Here is a 26,650-nt window from a genome sequence, read left to right on the forward strand (position 1 = left end):
CCTTGATCCTCTTTTTTCTAGGTTTTTGGGACACCATTATCTATGGTTTTCCTTCTGCCTATAAGACTTTCTCAGTCTTCTTTGTGGGATTCTTATCCTGGTCATAACTGCTAATCATCATTGTCCCTTTCAGTTCAGTCCTGGGCCCTCTTCTTTTTTCTCTATGATATTTCATTTGGTGATCTCATCAGCTCTCTTAGTTTTAATGATCATCTCTGTACTGATGATTTTCAAACCTACCTCTCCAGTTCTAACTTCTCTGCTGACTTATAGTTTTTGCATCTCTAACTGCCTTTCACTTGTAGACATGTAAACATCTTAAACTTAACAAGTCCAGACTTAAACTTATTCTCACCATCCAAACTCCACTGTTACTGTCAAGTGCATTCTCTCATCCTAGATTTACAACCTAGGTCTCATCCTAGACTCCTCACTATGTCTCATCCCTTTTCTCTGATTTGTTGTCAAGACCTCTTGATTTCATCTTTGCAACACCTTTTGAATATGCCTCCTCTTCTAATACTGTTACCACTACTTTTGTGTAGTTACCTTATGCCTGCATTATGTACGATTGCTGGTTGGTCTGTCTGCCACAAGTTTCTCCACTCCAGTCCATCTTCCATACCATCACCAAAGTGATTTTTTCCTAAGTCACAGGTCTGATTATGTCAATTCCCTACTCAATAAAAACTCCAGTGACTCCCTGTCACCTCCAGAATTTAATAAATTTAATAAAATCTGTTAGGTCATCAAAATCCTTCATGCCTCCCAACTCCCATAGCCACCCATTCACATAGACCCATTCATATGTCTTTCCAGGTCTAAGTATCCTAATATCTCACCATATACATTTTTTGATCTAGTAACACTGGCTCCTTGCTTGTTCTATGGAAAAAAGACTCCCATGTTTCAGCTCCTGGCATTTTTTTCTGGTTGTCCCCCTTTGTCTGGAATGCTCTCCCTTCTTTCCTTTAAAACAAACCAAAATACCCTTCTCACAGGAAGTCTTTTTATCCTTTACATTGTAATGCCTTCTTTTAATAATTTCCTATTTATCTTATATAACTTTTGTGCATATGTTTGCTTGCTACTTCCTCTATTAGATTGTGAACAGTGCCTAACATTGTAGGATTTAATTGAAGCATTTATAATATTTAAAATTCATTAAAATACTCACTGATTGACTAGATTGACAGACTGAGGAAGGGGATTCTTGGCTGTCACCAGAATGGATTAGCAAGAATATGGTCTGGAATTGGCTCTTTGTCTCACCAATTAAGATAGTACTGTTCTAGAGGTGAAGCTTCTCCAGAGAATGCTTCTGATGCTTCTTCTTGTTCTACTAAAAAGGATATTTCCATTCCAACGCCCAGTCTTGTTTTGAGGCCTGAAGAGAAATATTTGTGTTATTACTACTTCTCTTGTGCTTCCCTTTGTTGTCATAGCTTGCTCTGAACTGTCAGTCTACCAGAATGGAAAAACCCTCAGAAGTCATCTAGTCTAACCCATACCTGAACAAAAGTATAAGTTGTGCTTGGATAATTTTAAGCATAGAGGGAATTCTTTACCTTACCAGACAGTCTATTGAATCTTGGGACAACCATAATTGTTAGGAATCTTTCCTTATTTTTCTAAGATGGAACTTGGCCTTACCATAGCTCCCAAACATTGCATCTAACTCTGCCTTTTGTGTGAAAGGAGAGACCTAGGCTTTCCTGTGGGCCATACCTAATCACTTGTCCACAGATCATGGAGCCCACATGCCCATATGATTTTTTTGGTTAACAGAATTCTGATTAACTCCTTGGAACAAGATTCACAGAGATTTACTCTTCAGTTTCTGCTCCAACAGGTCCTCACTCCTCTGGAGTGCCACTACTGACATAAATATGTATTGTGGACTTTTTTTTCTTGTTGTTAATTAAAGCTTTTTATTTACAAAACATATGCATGGGTAATTTTTCAGCATTGACTCTTGCAAAAGCCTTCTGTTCCAAATTATCCCCTCCTTCCCCTCACCCTCTCCCCAGATGGCAGATAGTCCAATACATGTTAAATATGTTAAAATATATGTTAAATCTAATCTACGTATTCATATTTATATAGTTATCTTGCTGCACAAGAAAAATCAGATTAAGAAAGGGAAAAAAAAACTAGGAAAGAAAACAAAATGCTAGCAAAAAACAACAGAGAGAGTGAGAATGCTATGTTATGTTCCATACTCAGTTCCTACAGTCCTCTCTCTGGATGTAGGTGACTCTCTTCATCACTGAACAATTAGAACTGGTTTGAATCATCACATGGTCTTCTTATAGCTGTGTATAATATTCTCCTGGTTCTCCTCATTTCACTTAGCATCAGTTCATGTAAGTCTCTCCAGGTCTCTTTGAAATCATTGTGGACTAATTTTCAGATACACAGCTTTTGATCATTCCTGTAGAGAGCCAGAACTCTGGAGTATACTTGAAACAGTATGTTAACTCAGTGGATTTGATGACATGATGGTTCTCTAGGTCACACAAATACTGTATTTAGTATGGTGATGTAATGTTTCTCTAGTTCACGAATATTCAGTATGCTGTAATGATATAATTGTACTAATGTATATAAGGGCAGAGAAGGACTGGAAATGAGACATTCCATCTTTGGTGGCTGTCTTTCTTTCATCACTTCTCCACTAAGACCAAGGACTTGGGCTGATCCCAAGGACCTCCATAAAACGAGTCCGAACATTACAATTCCACTATTCCAAAACTTCCATGACTTCCCCTTGACTACAGAATTCAAATTCCATCTAGACTTGTTTTTTATTTAATTTTTTTGAACTCTTTATTTTATACTTGAGGCTCAATCGGAATCTGAGAATTGGAGGGGAGACCTCCAAGTCCATTTAGTTTAACATGGGAAAAATAATCCCCTCTACAGTATCCCCAACAACTAGACATCCTTTTTTTTTTTTTTTTTTTTTATGTGATCTTTTCATCACTTTGTCACTTGGGTTAGAACAGCACTGGACTTTACCAATCAGACATTAACTTGCCTTTCTAAAGGAAGACTATCTGGATCTAAATCTTTATTCTGCTACTTAATTGTAGTACTTTTACATGAAATAATGTTTGTAAGCACTTAGCACAGTGCCTGGCACATATTATTCCTCCACTTCTTGATCATTCTTGCTGTTAATGGATTTCATACTCATGATGAGGATTTCATAAGGATTCCACTTCTAATCCTAGGATTCTTATTATCTCACATTACTTCCTCCTACTACAATCCCCTGAACTTGACACCTCACTCAAACTAGATTACTCAGTTTTTCAGCAGATCCTGAATTTATATTCCCTTGCTCTTATCCATTCTTTATGCTTGCAGTGCTAGCCATTCCTTTCCCAAGATCTGCTTATTTAAAGAGTGAAACCCATTCTTAAAAAGCCAAACTCAGAAGTCATCTCTTCTAAGAAATATTATCTGTTCTTCAAGTTGTAGATGATCTTTCTTCTTAGGTCCATTATATAGTCCTAAATTCCTTAAGGGTAGAGATTACTCCTATTCTGATACCTTTTATCTCAGCATCTAGTTAATTGCCTTGCATAGCTTTGAATTGTTGAGTTTATGAATGAATCTGTAGGTTATAGTTACTGAGATCTAGTCTTGAATTTCTTCCCAAATTCATGGGAGAAAATGTGGTACATGGAAAGAAGAGGATTTGGTGTCAGCTATGTAATCTGGGCAAATAAACTCTCTTGAGCTTTAGTTTTCTCATCTTTAAAATGGGGTAATAATACTTCAGTAACTATCTCTTCAGATTTTTGTGGGACAAGTTTGAGCCAAAGAAACATGGCTATTAAATTCTTCCAGAGAATAGGACCATTAAATATTTATTTTGCCTTTTTTTTTAGGATCTAGGAAGAGAAGAGATCTAATTTTCTTCTTTGCATGGAGACAAGGGCAGTAGCCTAACAGGATAAGTGGACATGACAGGATTTTGATTAAATCTGTGAATGGAACAACTTAATCTATGATACCACAGATTCATTTGATTATTTACTATAATACCTACAGAACTGCCTAAGGGGGTTTCTTGGATGTGTCAGGTAACTTACAGCTTCTTATTGAACTCACTGCTGGTATTTGATTTTCCATGCTAACAAATCACCAGGATCTTTGGAGACATAATGAAACACTTTTTGCAATTCTTCTTTGCCTTTCTGAGAAGACTGAGTTTCTCAGGGAGACCTAGGTGGGATTTTCCTGCATATAAACTGCCACTTCCCAAGATTTTATGGGGCCCTTGATATCCAAGAGAGATCATCTTCTCTAAGAGGCATCATTTCTGAATATATCAGAATATGATACAATGATTGCTGAGTTTTAAATCTCTCAAAAAGAACAAACCTGTAAGATAGGGGTGTGTGTGTGTGTGTGTGTGTGTGTGTAAAGTTTAGCATGTAATCCCAACTTGGAAGTTTTACCTGTTGTGAAGATTTCAGTAATGGGCCTTGGACTTAGCAAAAGCCCAGCCTCATTTTGTAACATTATCCGATGCTAAGTAAATCACATAGAACCAAGAGAATATTGTACACAATAACAAGAAGATTGTGTGAACACTGTCTTGGACTTGGCTCTTCTCAACAATGTGGTTAATTCAAGACAATTCCGATAAACTTATGATAGAAAATGCCATACATATGTAGAGAGAGAACAATGGAGACTGAATGTGAATCAAAGCATAGTATTTTCATCTCTTTTGTTTTTTTTTCCCCTTTTGATCTTATTTTTCTTGCGCAACATGACATATGGAAATACGTTTAAAAGAATTGCATATATTAAACCAATATTAGATTGTAGGCTGTCTTGGAGGGGGAAGGGAAGGGAAGGAGGGAGAACATTTTTACAAAAAGTAAATGTTGAAAATTATCTTTGCATGTATTTGGAAAAATAAAATGCTATTGAAAAAATTTTTAATTCATTAACAGCTTTAGCCACCAAGTGGTTTAAAGTTTGGGGACCACAGAAACAATTATGAATCCCTATAGTCTCATTAATATCCACATATTGTGATAACAATTACTGTCTGCTTTGAGAGCATTTGTTACTTCATTTTTCTAATTTCCCAACAATTTGAAGGGTAAGGGCAGGTAATCTGAAGGTGCTCTTTTGATAAAATATACTGTTGAGTTCAAGCTCCTTTTATCACTACACTTTTATTTATTTATTTGATTTGAAATTGACATTTTGTTGCCAGGTATTGAATTCCTGGACAGTTCACTTGCTATGTGTTTTGCTTAGAAAATTCTGCCTCATTGGTGTTGGTGTTGGTGCTGGGTTTTTTCCTTTTTTTTTTTTTTTTTTTAAATGTTTTTTGTTTTCCAGTGCCTATTTAAGGCCATCACAAATCCTGTTTGAGCTATCAGGGTACTTATTTAAGCTCTGATATTACCTGTATTTTTTCATTAATAGTTCCTTTCATAAGTTTCCATTAATCTTTATTAATATTCTTTCTCAGGAGATCCTTTAATTTTTCTATTCAGAAATATTTTCCACCTGATTTCCTCTTAAAGGACAATAATCTTGTTTGTTTTTTTAAATAAGCAGATACATGTCTCCTGGGTACCTCAAAATGTAATTGGTAAATGTTTAGTTAAAAAAAATGGAGTCTTTGATTCTCTTTGGCTACATGGCTGTAAGAATGTGCAGTGCTTGGCACACAATGTGAGATAGATGGAGCAACATCTTCTGTTCCCCCCCTATAAAATTGCTAGCACTTGAGGATGATAATCATGTTAATTCCTAAATAGTTTATGAATAAACTTGTTTCTATATAAAAACTAGAATGAATTTACTTCAAAGGTATAATTACTTCCAACAAACTTCCTTTATATTCCTTTAGAACTTGGTCCTTTGGTTGTAATACTAGGTTGGAGGAAAGGAGTATCTTTGGTGCCAAGATGAACTTCCAGAAGTGCCAGGGGAAGTAGTAGTAAAACTATCAGCTAAGTGGATTTCTCCACATATCCCATTACAATTGTCTAACTTAGTTCACCAGGGTAGGATTGCTTGGTGGAGAAATGTCAAAAGAAATATTTTTCATCTGTAATATATTCTTCTTTTCCACATTCAAATAGGCATAAACATAGCAACCATACCTCATTAAGTAATTAGCTTCTGAGGGAGTATTCCTTGAAAGAGATAATTTGGGACACTTTTAAATTAATTTTATAATTATAACTTTTTTTTTTTTTTTTTTGACAATACATATGCATGGGTAATTTTTTACAACATTATCCCTGGGGCAGCTAAGTGGCGCAGTGGATAGAGCACCAGCTCTGAATTCAGGAGGACCCAACTTCAAATCTGGTCTCAGACACTTAACACTTCCTAGCTGTGTGACCCTGGGCAAGTCACTTAACCCCAGCCTCAGGAAAAAATAAAAACAAAAAACATTATCCCTTGCACTCACTTCTGTTCCAAATTTTCCCTTCCTTCCCTCCATCCCCTCCCCTAGATGGCAGGCAGTTCAATACATGTTAAATTTGTTATTGTATATCCTAGATACAATATTTGTGTGCAGAACCAAAATTTCTTCTTGCATAGAAAGAATTGGATTCAGAAGGTAAAGATAACCTGGGATGAAAAACAAAAATGCAAACAGTTTACACTCATTTCCCAGTGTTCCTTCTCTGGGTATAGCTGATTTTGTCCATCATTGATCAATTGGAACTGAATTAGATCTTCTCTATGTTGAAGATATCCACTTCCATCAGAATACATCCTCATACAGTATTATTGTTGAAGTGTACACTGATCTCCTGGTTCTGCTCATTTCACTCAGTATCAGTTCATGTAAGTCTCTCCAAGCCTCTCTGTGTTCATCCTGCTGGTCATATCTTACAGAACAATAATATTTCATAACATTCATATATCATAATTTACCCAGCTGTTCTTCAATTGATGGGCATCCATTCATTTTCCAGTTTCTAGCCACTAAAGGGCTGCCACAAACATTTTGGCACATACAGGTCCTTTTCCCTTCTTTAGAATTTCTTTGGGATATAAGCCCAGTAGTAGCACTGCTGGGTCAAAGGGTATGCACATTTTGATAACTTTTTGGGCATAATTCCAGATTGTTCTCCAGAATGGCCAGATTCTTTCACAACTCCACCAACAATGTATTAGTGTCCCAGTTTTCCCACATCCCCTCCAACATTCATCATTATTTGTTCCTGTCATCTTAGCCAATCTGACAGGTGTGTAGTGGTATCTCAGAGTTGTCTTAATTTGCATTTCTCAGATCAGTAGTGATTTGGAACATACTTTCATATGAGTGGAAATAGTTTCAATTTCATCATCTGAAAATTGTCTTCATATCCTTTGACCATTTATCAATTGGAGAATGGCTTGATCATTAAAATAGTTTCTTGGGAGTCTGATTGTTATAGAACTAAATAAATAGATTAGGGAGTATTGTCATCTTTATTATATTCGCTGGGCTTATCCAAGAGGACTTAATGTCTTTACAATTATTTAAATCTGACTTTGTTTTTGTGGCAAGTGTTTTGTAATTTTGCTCATATAATTCCTGACTTTCCTTTGGTAGATAGATTCCCAAATATTTTATACTATCAACAGTTATTTTGAATGGAATTTCTCTTTGTATCTCTTGCTGTTGGATTTTGTTGGTGATATTTAAAAATGCTGAGGATTTATGGGGATTTATTTTGTATCCTGCAACTTTGCTAAAGTTGTGGATTATTTCTAATAGCTTTTTAGTAGAATCTCTGGGGTTCTCTAAGTATACCATCATATCATCTGCAAAGAGTGATAGTTTGGGTTTCCTCATTACCTACTCTAATTCCTTTAATCTCTTTTTTGACTCTTATTGCCGAAGCTAGCGTTTCTAATACAATATTGAATAGTAATGGTGACAGTGGGCAACCTTGTTTCACTCCTGATCTTACTGGGAAAGGTTCCAGTTTATCCCCATTACATATGATGCTTACTGACGGTTGTAAGTATATGCTCCTGACCATTTTAAGGAATAGTCCATTTATTCCTATATCCTCAAGTATTTTTAGTAAGGAATGAATGTTGGATTTTGTCAAATGCTTTTTCTGCATCTACTGAGATGATCATATGGTTTTTGTTAATTTGGTTATTGATATAGTCAATTATGCTAATAGTTTTCCTAATATTGAACCAGCCCTGCAATTTGGGGCACTTTTAAGAAAAGTTGGTTTAACTTCTGATCTTGATTTTCCTAAGAGTATGCTCCTTCTTCCTTAGAACGCTACTTGCTTATAATTTTTTTGCAACCTGCTTTCTTGGCCCCAAATAACTATGTATATGAGGGGGGGAAATGCAATTTTTAAATGCTCTGATAAAGTGCCTCAAACTAGATGACCTAAGCTGGTTTGGGAGTCTGAATTTGCTTAATAGTTCTGTGTCTATGAATAAATCATTTGTAAATGAGAAAATACACAACATTAACTACCCCATAAGACTGATATGAGGAAAGTATTTTGCAAACTTTAAGGTGCTATATATAAAGGTGAGTAGTTTCAGCGTAGTCAGTTATAGTCTACTTTGTGCCAGGCATGGTGTTAGACACTGGATACACAAAGACTAAGAGGCAGAGAATCCTTGTCTTAAGAAAGCTAACATTCTACTGGGAAGACAGGTGTGGGATACAACATAGAAAAACTAAACATGGAATGTTTGATAAGATGGGGGAGAAGTCACACAGGACTAACCACTAAGAAAAGAAAGGCTTTTGGAGGGAGGGTGGCCCTTGAACTTAACCCTAAAGATAGCTTGGGGGAAGGAAGGATATTGCTGACATTTAATTGCAAAGATACCAAGGTTAGAAATGAACAATGTATGAAGCACAGCAGAAAATGGACCATTCTGGCTGGGATGTAGAATGCATAGAGGAAGTAAATATTGAAGGGCTTTAAATGCCTAATAGAGATGTTTGTATTTTATTTTAAAAGAGACCATTAGAAGCCACTAAAGTTTCTTGCACGGGATAATGATCCGGTCCGGACGTGCTCTTTAAAAGGAATATCATGTAGAGGATATTGAGGACAGATACCTGGGTTTTTTGGAGTCTAGAGTTGAATTGGCCTTAATCCTGGTCTTTTCAGAACCTCAGGAAGAGATGTTCTTGATTGAAAGTTAATTGAGCTATAAGTTATGCTAAAATTATTTGGACCATCCATAGAGGGATGTGAATTGAAGACCCTGGGCCCACATTAATTAAGAGAGCTAAGATAGGATAGAGTGTTTCTTTATCAAACTTTTTTCATTCTCTTTAACTTAATACTTATTTAGAACTAAGTTCATATTCTTTCCAAAGTTACCAGAGAGCCTTAACTTTCTTGACCTCTCTGTAGCCTTTGACATTGCCAATAACTTTCTTCTTAATCAATATCACTCTTAGATTTTCATGATACTTTTTTTTTCTTGGTTCTTTTTTCTGCCTGACTGTTCTTTCTTAATACCCTTTATTGGATCTTCAGGCTTGCCGAGCATGAGTGTTCACTAAAGAACCCTTGACATCTCAAATTCAGCATGTTCAAAACAGAATTTATTCTCTTTTCCTCCCTTCTTCCCAACTTTTTAAAATTAATTTTTTAATCAACATTTTTTCTCCCTCTCTTACACCACTAATTGATAATAAAAGAAAGACCAAAAAAAGGGATTAGTTCAATAGGCAGCGAGAACAAGAGAAGTCTATGTTTGAGGTTTTCTTGTTCTCCTAGTTGATCTGCTCCCACTTCTAAAAATTATCTTCCATGAGGCTATTATGTTAATGACATAGAAAGAGGCCTCCAGTTCCTGGAGATAAGCCACCATCTGTACTACCTTTTTCCACAGTAGCACTAGACTTCAGGAGGGGAATCAGGCAGTCAGCATTCAGTCTTGTTTCTTACTGGGTAAGAGATATAGAGCTTTTTTATTAGGGCAAGCATAGCTTAGATATTTCTGTACTTAGGAGCCATGGGGCCAAAATGGAATGCCCTTTTATCCCCTTCTTAGGACATCTTTGGCCTTAAATTAGATGATAGGAATGAGTAGTTGTAAGAGGGTTATCACTATTTTTGAATTACTGGTAATCTATCCTCTGTACCCTCCATAGCAAATAAAACAGGTACCTTCTGATTCCCAAGGCCAGGTAGTAGAGGGAGTTCATATCCTTACACTATGTTCTGAAACTATTATTTCTCTGTAGGTTCTGTTACTTGATTGTCACATAATTGACTTTGTAATGTCTTTAAAATACACAATGAAAACTCAAAAGGAAAAGAGATTAGAACAGATTGTCAGTGGACCTGAATTATGATTTTCAGAGATGTGTTACACTTTCAAATATAGAATTCAACATAAATCAGTGCCCATCCTTAATGAAATGGAGGGACCTATCAGTATGTTTAGAAAATTGCTGCAAAGACTGCCTTTATATTACTAGGCAGATAAAAATGTTGTATAACATGGCATAATCGTTTTTCATGACTTATGACTGCTCTTGGCTTGTGGTCAAAGCAAATCCTGTAAACACATCCTGGATCCTAACCAACAGTACTTTGATTACTTGGGCAAGCAGAGTCTTGTAATAACAATTCTTTTCAGCCAAACTTTTTTCAGCCAAGCTTCTCAGCATTTCCTCATGTATTCAATTGTCATTCTGTACAGTTAGTGATAAACCGTTATTTAGAACTTTTCATCTAAAAACCTATTTACTAGTAAATGTAACTGACAGGCTTTTTTTTTATTCTGAAATTATTTTAAATTATCTTAAGAGCCAAGGAAGAGAAGAAAGCAGTATATTTTGTAGGTTTTATAATGTTTATCTGGATAATAATGGGCAAAATGTAAAATGACTAAAACTTCAAGAATACAATATCATCACAACATAAAACTTGAATCACCTACTCATTCACCTCTGGCTATATGTGTAAGAAAGAGAATTTGTGACAGGGTTAGAAAAAGAGAGGCATATATTTTGTGCTTCTGTTTGGTTTAAAAAAAAAAAACCAAAAAAACAGCCACCTCTTGTAATTTAAAACCTTCTGATTGGATACAGATGCAGTATCATAGAGCTGGAAGGGGCCTTAGAGATCATCTAGTCCAGTGTTTCCCAACCCAAACTGTACAACGGACAGGTAAAAGACTAAATTCTCTACAGACAGCCTCCTACAGAAACTTCCTAGCTTGGGTGGGGGAGAAATTTTGAGAAGTGAGGTTTGTTGGTAATTTTGTGAACTGCTAAGAATGTGTTCTAGATCAGTCAGCTAGCATTTATTAAGCACCTTCTATGTGTCACGCATTATGCTAACCACTGGGAGCAACAATTCAGAAACCCTAACCTAGTAAACCCACTTTTCCCCCTCCTTTTTTTTTTTTTTTAAACAAAGAAGCTGAGGGACAAAGAGAATTTTGATTTCTCCATGGCTACAGAGTAACACAATTAGAATTAAAATTCAGATTTCCTGACTCCCAGACAAGTGTACTTTCTATTATGCCAGGGGTTCACTACTATTAGTTTTATTTACTTTCTAGAATACCAATCTGACATGAAAAGAAATCACCTTGATGGTCTTTCTAGCTATGTTAGTGATGAATTTAGGTAATTTCTCATTATCTTCACTGTAATCAAAACCCAACTGCTAGTGGAAAAAAAAGCCAATAGGGACCAAAGACTGTATATATGAGACATCCTTTTGTCCTAAAGGAAGTCAGCATTTCATTTCTTTTAATCTTCTTATCTTATTAGCAGACTTACAGCAATCTCAAGTGCCTAGTTCTAACTCTGCCACTTGTGTGACTATTTAATGTCTTAGGGTTTCAGTTTCTTCTTGTTAAACAGACATGTTTGACTAGACAGACTCCCAAACACCTTCTAACTTTGACACTTTAATCTTGAATTATTGACTTCTTTAATCTTGAATTATTTTCAACACCACTTAGACATAAGTGAGAAGAAGGGGACAAAGGTAGCCTTTCCTAATCAACAATTAAAATAGCTTTAAAAGAGTCAAATTGATTACTTCTGATATAGTAGGATTGCTTTCTACTATTAACAAGCATTTTATTAGATGTCTACTTTGTACCAAGCACTAACTACTATGTTAAGCATGGGGGAAGGGGAATGAATGTAACAGTTTTACTTTTAGCATGCCTTTTAGAAAAGGTGAGGAAATACATAACCTGTAGACATACAAGTACATACACAGTAAGTGTAAATGAAATAAATGAGGTAGTTGTTGGAAGGAGAAGAACTTGAGATCACTAAAAAGGCTTCAGGTAGAGGTGACATTTGAGCTAAATTTTTTTAGGGAAACTAGGGATTTGAAGAGGTAAAATCAGAATGAAATAAATGGGGGATGGAGAGTGCACAGACATAGGAGATAAAATGTCACATGTATGGAACAGCAAAACTAGTTTGACTGGAATGTAGAACTCTATATCTTCAGAACCTAATAGTAAGTTAAAAACCTCATAAATGTACATGTTGAATGGGTTGGAGACCCACCAAAAAAATCAGAAGGAACTGTACAGATTGATTGTGATTGTCTGTAAAAGATAGGTATTTAATTTAAAAGCTGAGAGTAATCAGTCCAGAAGATGTACTGAAATACTACTAAGAAGTCAACAAATATTGGAGATGCAGAGACAAAACTCACTGGTCCTCAAGAGTTTATTCTAATTCTTATATAGAGGGGTACTAGTGAATATAAATAGATTTTTAAAAATGACTCTAGAGCAGTTAGGAGAAAGAGGGCCCAGGCACCTAGGGGGTTGGAAATCAGGAAAGATGTTTTGTAGAAGTTATACTTGAGCTGAATTTTGAAGGAAGGTCAGGACTTCTATGAGGCTAAAGTGAAGAGTGAAACTATTCCAGGCATGGGGAAGAGGTGAGTTCAAAGGCCCAGAAATTGGACATAGAATGTCCCATGTGAGCAACAATAAGAAGGCCAGTATAGACAGGTCATATGGATTGTGAGAAGAATGTAATGTGAAACAAGTCTGGAAAGGGGCTAGTTTATGAAGAGCTTTAAAAGTCAATCCTAAGAATTGAGCTTTCTAATTAATCTTTAGTCTCTGTCGTTGGTTTCTTCCCTACTGTCTTCAAACATGCTCATATCTGTTATCCTTAAATCTTCCCTAGGACCTTATCTTTCCCTTGAGATCTGGTCCTATCATTTTTCAGCCATATTCCTGGAAAAAGCTGTCTTTACTCCTTGCCTCCACTTCCTCTCTCTTTTGCTTCTGACTTCATTGCTTAACTGAAATAGCCTTTTCTGGTTGTTTAAGATCTCTTTAATTGTCCAATCTAATGGCCTTTTCTCTGTGCTTATCCTTCTTGACTTTATTGCTTAATTTTCCTCCATGCTTTATTCTCTCTGTTTTCCTTATTTTGCTACCTAACTATTCCTTAGTCTATTTTGTCCCCTTTTCTTCTCTCTACATATATACTTGTTAATTGTCTTGAGTCTAGATTTGAACTCAGGTCCCTCCTGACTTCAGGGCTGGTGCTCTATCTACTTTGCCATCTAGCTGCCCCCGGTAGGGACAATTTTGAAAATAACTATTTTTCTAATTCTTAAATTCTTTCTCATTCTTAGTTTTCTGTAGGAGAATATTATCACAGATCACCCACTCTAAAGAATGAGATATTTCAAGTTCATATTTTGAGCATTGATTTGAATGAATTATAAGACCAATAAATGACTTCTTAATTATGTCCCATTCAAAACCAGCTATTTTAAAAATCTTTTTATATATTCTTATGACTGTATGACAAATATTTCAAGCAATGAATCAAAACAAATTCAGGCCCTGATTATAGAAACTTGCTATGAGAGAAAAGGAAAGACTTGGTTATGAGAGACTCCTCAAGGTTATAAGCCATAAAATGGGGAAATAGTTCCCTTAGCTCTGTTCTGATTTCAGGTATGAATCATATGTCAGAATTCCACAGGATATTATAGCCGGACTCAGAATTAACCAGATGAAGAAATTTCCCGTTCAGAAAGTAAATAGCACTATGGGAAATTGAGTCCAAAAGGGTCCCACCTTTGCCTATGCAAGATTGTCCCCTTAAAACTGTCCCAGCCATAGACAATACTGCTTTCTTTGGGCTTCACTGGCATTCTTCTTGAGTGGTAAGAGTTGGCTTCTTGATAATCTAGACAATCATACCTGAAATCAAAACCTAGAAAAATGTCTAACAAATTTCCAGATGATTTTACCTCCAATGATAAAATAAGTTTTTTTTTTTTTTTTTTTTAATGTTTCTATATATGGTCAACAATGAGCACAACAAATAAGGACATTTTTATTTATTCTGGTTTCACACATAGATAGTTGTTTCAAAACCCCCCAGAAAATTCTGCCTTATAGTAAGCCTTCAAATCTGTATTGCTTATTCCCCTCCAAGATAAAATTTTTGAATTTAATTAATTTGCATAAGTAACAACCAGATAAGTTTGACTTGCAGACTTGTAAATCTCCTTATTTTGGAGAGGTTTTAGTTCCTCAAACTTTAGAATGTTACAACATGCTTTCAAAATCTTATAATCTTACTCAAGTAGAAAACCCTTAGGAACCCCACAGCTTAACGAGAACTTTACTACTTTTCTTCTAACAGTAAGTTGTTATTGTTACCCATTTTAGCACAAAGCATACACCTTTAAGTATTTAACAAGTTTCAAACATTGTTATCACATTTTTTTTGAACAGTTAAAATTATAATCTAACAACATTCATCTTAAAAAGAATCATTGTTAGTTTAAGGAAGAAATTGCTTTACTAAAAACATTTTCAAATAAACATTCTAAATGCCTGTTATATTTCAAGGCACTATTTAAGTAGGATTAAACAATATTTGCAATTTTACAAAAATAGTAATATTAAACCTGTTTATAGCAGGAATTGTATTGAATAAAAAAGGGAAGGAAAAAATATAATTCTCTTAAACCAACAAGTGTTTAACAAATTTAAACATGAAACAAAACTTAACTAGTCTTGTGACATTAATTTAAATTATTTTCAAATTATTCTATATGGAAAAATATTAACTGACAATTTATAATGATAGCATAAAGACCATTTTTTTTTAAGTCAGTAATGTTAAACTGAGATATATACTCTAAGCAAAATCAGTTTAATAGTGACATATCTAACTTAGTAACAAAGGAGGTCACATTGGCCACTTCAATAAGACCAGTGACCTCAATGAGAAAGGCTCTCTTTATGGATATATAAGAAAGAATGTCTTGGTAGTCATAGAACATTACAATTCACTATGTATTAAGAAAAGTAAGCTAGCATTCAGGGGAGGTTACACATTCTACCGGTCTCTTGTAAACTTTGCTAGGGGACCATATACTAAATGCCCCTTTGGAGGAGAGAGAAAAATCTCCCCTAAATTTTTGCAAGACCAAAGGATATCTTTTGGGGGATGGCACCAGGTTAACTTGTTGGTGCTTAAAGACAAAAAGCAGACATCTGAGCAGCTAATAATATAAATGATATAACATTTTTTCTTTTAATGATGCCTTTAAACTAAGTGAAGGAAAATTCCTGGGTTCAACTCAAGGATATAATAAGTGGCTTTAGATTGAAACTAATTCAATTATAAAGTAATTATAAATATTTTTATTGGATATTTACAATATTAAATTTATTTAGTATATTAAACATTATTTATAATAATTATAAAACTCAGTATAGCATAAAAATCAATTACATTGTAAAATCAATACAATAAAAATAAGAGGTAATACAAATTTTAATGTTTTGAAGACCAATTAGAGAGTGCTTACATATAAAACCTTTACATAGTGCTCACCATGTGCCAGGAACTATGCTATGATTCTCCCAACAACCTGGAGGGTAGATGGTATTTTTTATTACCCCCTTTACATATTAGAAGAACTTATGATAAAATAACTCTCTGGTGATCAGGCAACTAATAAATTTCTGAGGCTGGATTTGACTTAGATTTATGCACTTTTTAGTATTAACTGCCTTAAATAATAATTTTGTCATAATTATAGTTCAATTTCAGAAAAAAATTCCCAAAGATTAAATCTATATTTAAAATTTATTAATTGGATTTATTAATTAAATTAATTAATCACTAATGGTAATATTTAGATCCCATTTTCCCCAAGAGCTGTAATGTTTTCAGTTAACACAGCTTTTTTTATTTCCTTTTATATCAGTTCCTTTGTTTTTTAAATTTTTGCTTTCAGTTGTAACTCTGGGGAGGTCAAAGGGAACAGGACCTGTATACAGTTTGAATTTAGAAAGGTATCCAGTTGCTGAAAAATAGTGTTTAGTGGAGAACATCTTTTAATTTTATGAAATTAGCCCATTAAAAAACACTTTGCACATAAAAACACTTTGCACATAAAAACACATAACTTTCAAATATCGAATTTGCCCTAATTAAAACAGTTAAATATATAATATATATATTTATATTATATATTATATATATAAAAAATATATATATATAATGGCCCTATACTATACAAATTCTTTGACATTTAAAATCACTTTGCTATTTGAAATTACTTTCTTAGCTTTTCCTAATTAATTTCTATTAATTCTGATCAGGTTGTTCTAAAGGACTGAATATTGGAACTTCAATCCTTATTTATTTATTTATTTATTTATTTGTTTTGAGGCTGGGGTTAAGTGACTTGCCCAGGGTCACACAGCTAGGAAGTGTTAAGTGTCTGAGACCAAATTTGAACTCAGGTCCTCCCGAATTTAAGGCTGGTGCTCTATCCACTGCCCACCTAGCTGCCCCCTAATTTATTTTATAATAAAGGAGATTGCTGTCTTTTCTGAACTACATTTTAATTTTTCCTTTATTTCTTGGTTTACATCAGAGATTAATTATAGAACTGATTTTTCCTGAATTTAACACAAAATTTAATACATGAAAATGATTAATTGTAATAGCAATCACATTTAGTTTTTGGCTCAATAGTTCATTTGATTTAGATATGAGTGTTCAGTAGCCATTCTTAGTTTCTTTAAGCAATAGTCAGAAGTGCCAAATTGGGTCCAAAATAACTTATCAGCTGGATCTTTAGCAATTTTAGACCAAATTTAACATAATTTAATGTTTACTTTTTTGTCATCCTAGTGTGAACTTGAGGATTAGGGGGCTCTCTATCTTTTGATGTATTGTTATTGGAACTATCCTATCTTCTATTTATAACAGGGCTTCCTCTTCCTATAAAAAGAATGCCCAGAATTGCCTGTCATCTAGGGGAGGGAGTAGAGGGAGGGAGGGGATAATTTGGAAAAATGAATACAAGGGATAATGTTATAAAAAAAAAAATTACTCATGCATATATACTGTAAAAAAAATTATAATTATAAAATAAAAAAAAAAGAATGCCCAGAATTGATTATCTTAGCTATATGAAGGATTCCCTAGATGTCTATACTGAAGAGACAGATTTCCTTTCTTACCTATAACAGGGACAGAAAGGTCTACTTACAGAAGGAATAGATTACTGCCTTCTGCCTATAACAAGGATGGTGCCAACTGTCTTTAAGGGACCAGGGGATCTACATGCTCTGGGAAATTTGAGATTGAGGTCAAAGGGCAGTCTTCATGAAGATTCTCAGTGAAAAATCAGATTGGAACATTTTAGAAAATCCTCAGAGAGTCTGGAGTTGCCAGGATCCGTTCTCTCCCCACCATCCTCCTGCCTATAAAAATCTGGGGGACAAAGATTAAAGTTTCCAAGCATATCAATTTATTAGCTTAGCAATTGACAATAAGTTATTGTCAAGACCTCTCAGTTGATACAGCTACACCATTTGGCAGTTTACATAGTATTCTTACAATCATCAAAGAGGGACAAATCAAATGACATAACCTTAACCGAAGTAGGTATTCCTTTATTCTGATTGATAAATTGAGATTGAAACATTTGGGGACAGGGGATTTGAATTTTGTACCCTTATTTCTTGGAACATTCTGTGGTTAGCATGTTCTCAGAATCATGAACAAAGCTTTTACAAAAATACATCTCACAAAATTGGGAACATTGACAAGAATCTAGTGATCAATTTTATAACTGAATTTGGCTTTCACACTATACATATCCTGTCAATTGTCAAGTCTTGTCATTTTTATCTCCATAACATCTAACCTATCTTATTCTACTTACACAGTTCCCACCTTATTAAAAGCCCTTACTACCTCTAACCTAAATTATTCAGTAGCCTCCTAATTAGTTTCTGTGCTTTTTCCTTCAAGATGCAGCTCAAGCACTCTTTTGCATACATTTTTTTATTTTCTCTAAATTCTTATTGATTGATTGGTTTTTATTCTATCCAGTAGGCAATAGGAAATCAAAGAATTTATTAAAAATTTGGAGTGGTGACATGCCAGACTTGTTCTTTAGGAAGTTCACTTTGGTGAAAATCATCCTTTGTGAAGGATGATTTGGAGTGGGGAGAGATTTGTGTTAAGGAGTTGAATTAGAAGGGTATTATAATAGTTTATAGGAAGTGATGAGTCCCTGAACAAGGATAAGAGGCTATGTGGGAGGAGAAAAATAAATGGATGTTGTTAAAGATAATAAATGCTAAAATTTATAGCTGACTGAAGGGGAGAGAAGAGAGTCAAGAATTTAGCACCTGGGTTGAGAACTTGAATGGCCAGAAAAATAGTAGTGCCTTTGCCAATAACAGGGAAGGTTTGGAGTTATCTGGGGGACAGATAACAAATTATATTTTGGACATGGTACATTTGAGATGCTTCCTGAGTGTTCAGTATGAAATATACACTGGGTGGCTGATGGTGTCCAGAACAGATTTGAACTGGATAGGAAGATCTAGCAGTTATCTGCATAAAGGGAGTATTATTAAGCTCAAAGGCCCCAGTGAGGTCAGTAGACATGGAATGGATGTAGCAAAGGAGGCTGAAAAGAAACAGAATCAGGAGAGCAATGTCAGGAAATCCGGAAAGAGGTCAGTAGTATTAAATGCTGTGAAATTACTGTGCAAGAAAAATAAGATTTGAGAAAAAGCCATTAGATTTGACAAGAGATCATTGGTAATTTTGAAGAAAGTCATTTTAGTTAAGTTGACAAGAGGTCATAAGTCCAATTTTCAAAAGTGAAAGGCATCAGAGAGGAGCAGCAGAAATTAGTAGAGATGGGAACTCTGAAGTAAATGCTTGCCAAAAATAGCCATACAACTAATGAGGTGGGGCAGAAACATTTTGTGAAAGTATCAATAAGCTAAGTCCTACTTTGGTCACCCCAAATGACCTTGATATATTCAGAGGGGATATCCATGCTGAAGGCACAACCAGTTCAGCAGTTTTGAAGGTAAAGCATTTTGTTATATAGAATTAAAATAAACCAAACCATAATTGAACTCTATGGTATTTATTTTGTTTATTGAGCACTTACTGCATGGTAAATTATATATAACTCATACTCATAATCTCCTGTGTCCCTGGTGCATGATCTTTAAAATAATCTATATACTCAATTTAAGATGCAATGAATTTTAAACATATCCATAGGATTTAGAGCAAGACTTTTGTGGATCACATCTAATTTCAATCTCCTAATTTTTTTAAATTAAGAAAATTCATATTCTAGAAGGATTCAGTGGATTCTTTCAGGAGCAGGATTTGGCATCCAACTTTTCTTGGGTCCCGGGTCCCATGCTGTTTTTCACCATATCTGTAACTTTTTTTTTTTAAGAAGTTATTAAAACCTAAGTATGTTATGTTCATTATGTCAAAAGTTAAAGACTTAACATTCTAATTATGTAGAAAACCTAATTTGTCTAAAAAAAAATTGTTCCATAATGGTAAATAAGAAAGACATTTCTATTAAATATTCAGAAATCAATTCTCTTAATACTACAGGCAATTTACAGGCAATTTATAATTTCATTTGCTTCTAATCCTTGTGTCATTATGTCGGGTTTTGTTACTTACATTTAGGATAAGATAGTCTCACTGGTAATAAGCAAAACCTAGGTCATCTGACCCAGCATTCTTTTTGTACCTCCTTGCCTCCAAATTATTTTGCTTCTCAGTCTTAAGCCTGAGATGGTGCCTTAACAGTCCAGTACAGAAAACTTGTCCTTTTCCTTATAGGCACAGGAGCACCATCTAGTGGCAAGCAGAATAACTAAATCAATGAATACCTGCCTTTCATTACTGTAAAATACCTCAAATATTTATTTAACTATAGGACACATATAATTCTATTGGAGTGGATTGTATGGAGAGGACAGATAGGATTTTAAAATATTCTAAAGGAAACAAAGGAGCAGTTTAACAATCTTTTTTATATGCATGATCTCCAGAAAGTACACGAAATTATATTGTCTGACATGTTTCTAAGAAGTCTGGGGGGATGGGTGGAGGATATGGTTTTAATATGGTATTTAAAGAGTCATTTTTTCCCCCTAAAAGCTGAATTCATTTTGCTTTTAAGGCCTTAGGGCACAGTATCTAAATCATTCCAATTTGCCAAGAAAACATCCAATGGTGTCAAACACGACTAAATAATAACTGAATTTAGTTGTACATTTTGCAGTCTTAAGTTTGAGTTCAAGAATCCTATAGACTTGCTGAGTTTCATTGGGTCTTTCACAGAAACTTTAATAATTTTGCACATGTCCTTCTGCAGTATGGGGGAAGAGGGAGTAGTATAGGGAGGACTGAACATAGTTAATAGCAAAAAATGAAAACAGTACTACTGGCTCTGGTTTTTCCCATTCGGGAGTTCTAAACATCCCCTTCTCTGATCCTAATAGCTTTTCCCCTCTTCTTTTCTTATTTTTTCAGCAGCGTCAGCCTTTATACCAGAAAACTGGCGGGTACAATGGGAAAAAAGCAAAACAAGAAGAAAGTGGAAGAAGTACTAGAAGAAGAAGAAGAAGAATATGTGGTGGAAAAAGTCCTTGACCGGCGAGTGGTGAAAGGCAAAGTGGAGTATCTGCTGAAGTGGAAAGGCTTCTCCGAGTAAGCTGTCGATTGAATACTTACTATGTTCAGGGCATTGTGCTCGATGCTGTTGGGATAAAATGAGTTCGTCTTGCCTTCAAGGAACTTATGATCTATTAGAGGAGATAAGAGGTATCTAAATAACTATAAATGGTAGAATGTTGTCTTCTGGGGAACAGTTTATGGGTAGAAAATATTTCCACATAACTCCAAATCAGAAGCAAAATTGTTTATGAGAGATCAGCTTTTGTTCTTGGTCCAGTTTGTTGTGGGATAAGGTGTACTGGCCAGTTGATAATTCAACAGTTAACCTGACAGCAGCCCTGTTAGTTCAATTACAGTAAATTTGGCTGGAAAAATTGACTTTTGGTGCTCTGGTTTCAGTGAGGACAACACATGGGAACCAGAGGAGAACCTGGATTGCCCTGACCTCATTGCTGAGTTTTTACAATCACAGAAAACAGCCCATGAGACGGACAAAACAGAGGGAGGCAAACGCAAAGCTGATTCAGATAATGAAGATAGGGGGGAAGAAAGCAAGCCAAAAAAGAAGAAAGAGGAGGTAAGACTGGAAAAAGGAATTCTTCCTTAGCCTAGATTCACACTTTTTTCAGCACAACATAAAAATAATTGAGACTGGAACTTCGTTCCCTTCTTATCTCAGTAAGCTCTTACATAGCAAACAAAGGTTGAGTGTTATGACTTTTAAACTAGCTAATCTAATGTTTTGAGATCTTTTGCTGAGAAAACCATATTTCTACTCAACCATTATGTGAGAAAGAAGGAAGCAAGGTTAGACCATTCTCACCTTGATGGTGCAATCTCTTAATTGGTTTATATCCCATAGGACAGAAATTCCCAATGTTTTCAGTTATAAGCCATTTTTAAAAGGTTCCGATTTTTATCCTGTTCAAATACTCCAAAGTAGTTATTCTAAGGATAAAAAGAGGCAGATATTTCCTTATAGAGTAAAAAAATCATAGATTTCACACTATGTACCAACTGGTAAGAAATACATTTTTTTTTTTCTGTAGAAAAGTGACCACTTTTATAATTGGCAAGGCATAGTTGATTTAAAACACGGCGGAATTTAGAACCAAAGCAGACTTCTGAACACAAAGTTCACATATTTTTCTGTACTTATGATCTTCCAGTCAGAAAAGCCCCGAGGCTTTGCCCGAGGTTTGGAACCTGAAAGGATTATCGGTGCTACAGATTCCAGTGGGGAATTGATGTTCCTGATGAAATGGTGAGTCTCAGTATCCCTGGATGGGTTGTGGAGAATGGGAAAGTTCTGCCCATCTGCCAGAGAAAAAAAGCTGGACCTCCCAGGAGGTGAAAAACAATTGGACTGAAAATAGTATGGGAAAGAATTTCACTCCAAAAGATTTGAAATGTGACTGGACACTACTACCTCCAAATAGAAATTGAATTGACCCTAGGCAGAGCTTCTGTTAGCTAATTCTTCAGTATTTGTATTGAGCCTATGTGATTTTCTTTACTGAAGTAGTCCCATACCCTTCCAGATGATACAAAAGGGCATCTTGCAATTCCTTTTAATTTTCCACAAAACATCTAAAATAAAGCAAAAGTTATTTTAATAGTTAGATTGCTCAGAATTCTTGAATCGCACTCTTTCAATTTAAAATATTCCTATTTAAAAATCTCTTAAAGAATTTCTTGTTTGTCTAAAAAAATGAAGCTGATCTTTTGTATTTTTAAAATTGAGTAGCTAAAGTAAATGGTTTGCAGTCAGTCCAGTCCTTTAGAATCAGAACAGCTTCAAAAGCTCCATCCTCTGAGACTTTATCATCATTAAACTAGTAACTTCCTAAGATTTCTACTGATTCCTTTACTTTAGAACTGTGGTTCTTCTATATCAGATTTGCTTGCTGTCTTGGGAAGGGAAGGAGGGAGAAAGAAAAATTTCAAAGTCAAATCCTACAAAAATGAATGTTGAAAACTATCTTTTCATTAATTGGGAAATAATAAAATACTATTAAGTGCAAAAAAAAATAAAGACAAACTGTGGTTCTCCTACTTGCCTTCAATGATAAGAACCCTTTAGTTTAAATCAAACTTTGGCAGAACCGTGTTAGTAAAATCTTCTAAAATTATTTTTATCACCCAAACAATATATGGATTAAAAAAAAAAAAAAAAAAAGCTTCCAATGTTTCAGTGTTTCTTTCAGCATAGTTTGAGAAACTTTTTTTTTTTTTTTTAAACATCTCAGATAGCTTGTGAGTGGTATTTGAAGTCTGTACAGTTGATATTCCCTCTTCCTATGTGGGATTAGCAGATTGGTGCACTTTTAGCTAAAATTCTTAGATAATTCTTAGATTCACACTATCCCCAAAGCTCAGTTGTCTTACTCTCTGACAGTATGTAGTAAGATCTTAATTAAACTATGCTCTGTGGAGCCTGTGCTACTGGGATGGACAGTTGATATTTTCCCTGCTTCTATCATGAGACATTACTAATGCCCTAAAGATATTATTTCCCATAATTGTATCCCAAAAGGCCTTAGAAATTATGTATGGACATGTTACTGACTGCCAATTAGGAATGTTATTGTCAAGGATAAACTATCAAAAAGAAAATTCAGATTGATGAAAGTTAGGAGGAAAAGTAAAATGTCACATTAACTCTGGTTCAAAAAAAAGGCATAAGACTTCATCCTTACTTGGAATCAAGTTGGTCCTGGGATTTCAGCTTTTATCAATAGTAATCTGACTCCCCCTAGATCAGATCTCTAAATTCTTGGAGGAATCTGATATAACTGTGATTCAGCAGTAAACTTATTACAGAAAATTTGAACCACTCTCATACCATTTGTAGGATGAGGAATGGGGAGTGCCAGCTTCTTAATCAGTTCTTGGCAAAAACATAGGGGTATGGCAGTAGAAATGATCAGCTAGACAAAAAAGCATCTCATTCTGTAACATTACCTGACCATAAGTCATCAGCGAACTCTGCTTGGACCATGCTGTTCACCCTGTGGAAATAAGTTTGATATTCCCTGCCTCCCAGTCCAACTTGGTCTTGATAGGCTTTGCTTTTTATTTCTGCAGGAAAAATTCTGATGAAGCTGACCTAGTCCCTGCCAAGGAAGCTAACATCAAGTGCCCCCAAGTGGTCATCTCTTTCTATGAGGAGAGGCTGACGTGGCATTCTTATCCTTCAGAGGATGATGACAAGAAAGATGACAAAAATTAATTCCATCATGTGCCAGCCTCTGTGTCCCTCAGACTGTGGATTTGAAGTGGGAAGGGTAGAAGTTCTGCTTGTTTTGACACCATAGAAGGGGCTTGAGAAGATGTCCTTTGAAGAGCCAGTATGATTCCTGGCCCTGCAGCAGCATCCCAAGGGCTTTAGGCACTTCTGTGCTGTATACTTTGCAGACTTGTCCCAGTGGAGGGAAAAAATGTTTGGGGCAGCCCATTCTTCACTTTGCTGAAAGGAGAAGCAAAGACCCTTCCATGAAGAATAGACCTTGTGGAGCAAGTATGGGGTCGAACAAAGAGATAAGATACTGCAGTTCTTCAAAGAGCATCTCCACAACCCACAGCCGCCTTCCCAATAGTGTTAACTCTGCATTTTTACCACGTAGCATGTGTGTAGTTTTTGGCTATTACTGGTGTATCATTTGGAGGGGGTGGGGGAAGGGATAAAGGGATTGAGTAGGGTCATTTTTTTGTTAAAATGGGGGAGGGGGGCAGGGGGAAGTGAACTGACAATAATCCAGTTCCATGTCCAGAAACTTAACTTTTTTAAATGGTCATTGGCAACATAAATGAGGACTGTGAGAGACTGTACAAAGCTGTGAATGTCTAAAACCTATAAGCCAAGGTATGCTCTGCCTAAAATTAGTGCTATCTCCCAAAAACTACTCCAAGCTGATTTGGAGATGGAATTCTAGGCATTAGAGGCTGGGGTCGGGAGGGGGACTTGAAGGGAGAAAAGAGAAGCACAGATAGGCCAGTCTGTTGTTAAAGGTGCTAATTCTTGAAATTGAACTGAAAATCCTACAACTTCCCATCTCCTCCAACTGAGTTGTTTTAAATCTCAGCTTGCCTATCCAGCCAATGATATGTGGGGGTAGAGGATGACAGGGCCCATAGTCTTAGGGGTAGATAACACTTGGAGCCTCTGTTTTTTTTGGAACTCCAAAACCATTTGTGGTGGTGTTCTAACACTGACAGCACAAGTTTAATCAGATCAACACAAGGGTTGAATGATTTAGAAAGCCTCAGGAAAAGAATGAACTTTTATCCTGGGCATTGGTTCTTTTTTAAAAAACATGGTTAAAATGGAATTTTAAAAATCCTGGGAATTACCCAGTCCCTGAAATAATTCATGTCTTGAATCATGAGACCCACCATTTCTTCATGTCACCTAGGGTGGGCTATACTAGAATGTCATTGTAAAAAGAAAAAGTCTTTTTTTTAAAGCATGTTTTTAAGTTTCTGTGAAAATTTTGATTAAGATGTAAACTTGTTGGATTTGAACTTCATAACAAGCTCTGTCAGTTTTTGTCTTAATAAAAATTTAGATTTATAATCCCTGGTTTTCTGTCTTGACTTTGAACCTCCTGTTGCCAAGAACTTTGGTCTGGGAACTTTCAATTTGTTGGTAGCCTGATCTAGGACAGGTCCACCCGACAGCTTGATGAGCCCTGGAGGATTTGGGATGAGTTGGATATAGATGATATTCCTAAACCAGCTACTTCAGTTCTATCTCTGGGACTAGAAGTACTTTTTAAGCCTAGATAAATATTATTAGTACCAGCACAGTTCACATAGGCCATGCTGTCAAGAAGTTTTGAATATAGCCTAGGAAACCTTTCAGGATGTTTTTTATAGGTGTATTAGGGATCTTAAAATGTAGAAATCCTAAAGGCCTATCAGCACCTACCTACCCTGCATCTGAGTGCTATTGAAAATGCCAAGAATTTAATGACCACTAGTTTGTCTGTCTTGATTCGGACAATCCTTGACAGACCCCAACTCATTTTCACAAATATTATATTCTGAATTACATTCACAAATCTTTAAACTGTTGATACAGCCCCATTTTTAATGTCTTTAACTTTTAGTTCATCATCATTGGGAAAATGAACTATAAGATTCCATTGAAATCAATCAGCATTCTTGTAAATTGAGGCAGTATTAATTTACAGGCCTATTTTAAAGGAAATCTATTATTTGGAGGCCTTTATTCTAAAAGTTTGGAATAGCATATGACTAGAATTGTTTCTTCACACTAAATGTAGTTCACTACTTTTATTTTCTCAATTATATCATGAGACAGATCTTTTTTTGGTTCAGCTCCAATTGGCTCCTGGGATATTAATGAGATGGGCCAGTAGTGATTTATACTACATCAAAGATGAGCCTTCCTGTGCAATGGTCTGCTTTTGTCTTTGTTAGTGTGTCTGATTAAGAGAAATATGTGGTACTGGCAGAAGTACTTATGAGCAGTAGTAGGGAAAATAAGAGCTTCAGGATTTTGCTAAGCAGTTCCATTTCCCTTTGCAATCAGGGCAACATGCTGCTTATTAAGATAAAGTAGAATTCAGAATTCTAGACCAGAAATCCCTTTCTTGGAAGTTCTAAGCCTTTGGGGAAGAGTTGATAAGA

The 26,650-nt window shown here is 35.4% G+C and overlaps 1 protein-coding gene across 3 annotated transcripts in view; it reads left to right on the forward strand.

The window, feature by feature from the left end:
- The window catches only part of CBX1 (chromobox 1), a 40,373-nt gene extending 14,802 nt beyond the window's left edge, over positions 1-25,571 (forward strand). The window contains exons 2-6 of one of the 3 annotated variants that reach the window (XM_074261278.1): positions 11,084-11,162; positions 20,852-21,028; positions 21,395-21,572; positions 22,165-22,259; positions 24,083-25,571. In XM_074261278.1, the coding sequence (XP_074117379.1) occupies positions 20,889-21,028; positions 21,395-21,572; positions 22,165-22,259; positions 24,083-24,227 (558 nt within the window). In that variant the 5' untranslated portion in view covers positions 11,084-11,162; positions 20,852-20,888 and the 3' untranslated portion in view covers positions 24,228-25,571. The remainder of the gene's footprint in view (positions 1-11,083; positions 11,163-20,851; positions 21,029-21,394; positions 21,573-22,164; positions 22,260-24,082) is intronic. The other 2 variants (XM_074261275.1, XM_074261277.1) reach the window with 2 other exon arrangements.
- Positions 25,572-26,650: the final 1,079 nt, after the last annotated feature.

This window comes from Sminthopsis crassicaudata, chromosome 4 (genome assembly GCF_048593235.1).
Source record: "Sminthopsis crassicaudata isolate SCR6 chromosome 4, ASM4859323v1, whole genome shotgun sequence".
Classification (NCBI taxonomy): domain Eukaryota; kingdom Metazoa; phylum Chordata; class Mammalia; order Dasyuromorphia; family Dasyuridae; genus Sminthopsis; species Sminthopsis crassicaudata.